The 1795-nt window shown below is 59.6% G+C and overlaps 1 protein-coding gene across 1 annotated transcript in view; it reads left to right on the forward strand.

The window, feature by feature from the left end:
- USP43 (ubiquitin specific peptidase 43) overlaps positions 1–829 on the forward strand; it is a gene marked incomplete at both ends in the record, with an annotated part of 12024 nt that extends 11195 nt beyond the window's left edge. The window contains 2 exon segments of the mRNA XM_009078907.1: positions 7–96; positions 680–829. Of these exon segments, the coding sequence (XP_009077155.1) occupies positions 7–96; positions 680–829 (240 nt within the window).
- Between the last annotated feature and the right edge of the window lie 966 nt (positions 830–1795).

The raw sequence follows: 1795 nt of genomic DNA on the forward strand, positions 1-1795 counted from the left end.
CGCTCTGCCTGCCCCCGGGCTGCCCCTGCGACTACCTCTATGACCTGTACGCAGTCTGCAACCACCATGGCAGCATGCAGGGCGGGCACTACACTGGTGAGTGGGGTGGCACAGGGGGAGGGAATGAGGTGGGAGACACTGCACGATGTAGGCATGGGGTTTGGGGACAAACTGCTGTGCCATGGGGCAAGGTGTGGGGCTTGAGGGCATCTCAAAGGGTGTGTTGTGGGGTACAGTAAGAGGTTTAGGGGCATTGCTGGGAGTGACGTGGAGAATGGCATGAGGCTGGGGACCCTGCAGGGTTGTGGTGTGGAGCATGACATAGGGTTTGGGGGTATGGCATGGGGTTGGGGGAGCACTGCAAGGTCTGTGCCATGGGGTACAGCATGAGGTTGCGAGGACATCACAGGATATGCCATAGAGCATGTCATGGGGTTTGGGGACCCTTGTCAGGAGTGTGTCATGGGCAGAGGGGAGTCAGGGTGCAGGGGACATGCAAGATGGCATTGCAGCAACCCCAGGTGAGGCAGGGCACCGGGTTGTGCTCCCCAGCAGCATCCTGCCCTCCCCCAGTGTGACCCTGCACCACGGAGCTTCTGCTCCCCACTGCACCCTGTGGCTGGGGGGATCCCAGGGCAAGAGCCCACGTTACCCCCTCACCCCGTGCCCTCACCCCCAGCCTACTGTTGCAATGCCCTGGATGGGCGGTGGTACAGCTACGATGACAGCCATGTGGAGCGGGTGCGGGAAGCAGAGGTGAGCACCCGCAGTGCCTACATCCTCTTCTACCAGCGCCGCGACGCCGTGTTTGGCAGCACATCCGTCAGGGGTGAGCACTCACCTCCCTGCCTGTCTGTGCCCTGACACCGCCCGGCTCAGTGCCCCAGCACATGGGCCACAGCCATGTGTGCAGACATGCACACGTGCAGCGCAGCCAAATGCACACTGGCACACACAGGGCTGGGCGCACACAGCACACGCATGAGCTGCCACAGGTGTGAGCAGGGGGGTGGGTGCACACACACAGCACGGCTGAGAGCACAAATATGCACACATGGTATGTGCATACACAGCACACACAGCATGACACACACCATGGCTGCATGCACACGTGTGCACACGGACGCACGTGCACACCTGTGCATGAACACTACAAGGAGCGTGCACGCACACACACACGTACACACAGCACAGCTAAGTGTGCCCATGTATGCTGCCAGGTACCAGCATGCAATGTTGAGCATGCGCAGCACAGCCACGTGCACAACCCTGCACATATGTACAGTGCAGCTGAGTGCACACACGTTCACCTGCATGGGCATATGGTCACCCACAGTACTGGCATGTGCAGTGTCACTGGGGCACACACAGACATATGTTTGAAACTGACCACACAGCACACCGTGTGGCATGCTCATGCATCACGTTTGTGCATACACCTACATGTGTGAACACATCTACATGCATGTGTGCATATGCACACAACCCCCTCACCTGTGTGCACACACCCTTGCACATGTACACACACACCTACACACGTGTGTGCAACCTACATGTGATACCTACACATGTGCACACATATGTGACATGTAGACTGTCCTACCTGCAATACCTATACACCCTGTATGTGTGCCCACACACATACACGTGTGCACACCTACATGCACACGCATACACCCACGGGTGTGTGCACGCACACATGCACAGCTCCCCATGACCGCCCTTCTGCTGCTCCCCGCCCTGGGCGCCCCCGGGTGCCGCGCTGGGGCCAAGCGGGACCCTCCGGCCCAGCGCC

This window comes from Acanthisitta chloris, unplaced genomic scaffold (genome assembly GCF_000695815.1).
Source record: "Acanthisitta chloris isolate BGI_N310 unplaced genomic scaffold, ASM69581v1 scaffold18037, whole genome shotgun sequence".
Classification (NCBI taxonomy): Eukaryota; Metazoa; Chordata; class Aves; order Passeriformes; family Acanthisittidae; genus Acanthisitta; species Acanthisitta chloris.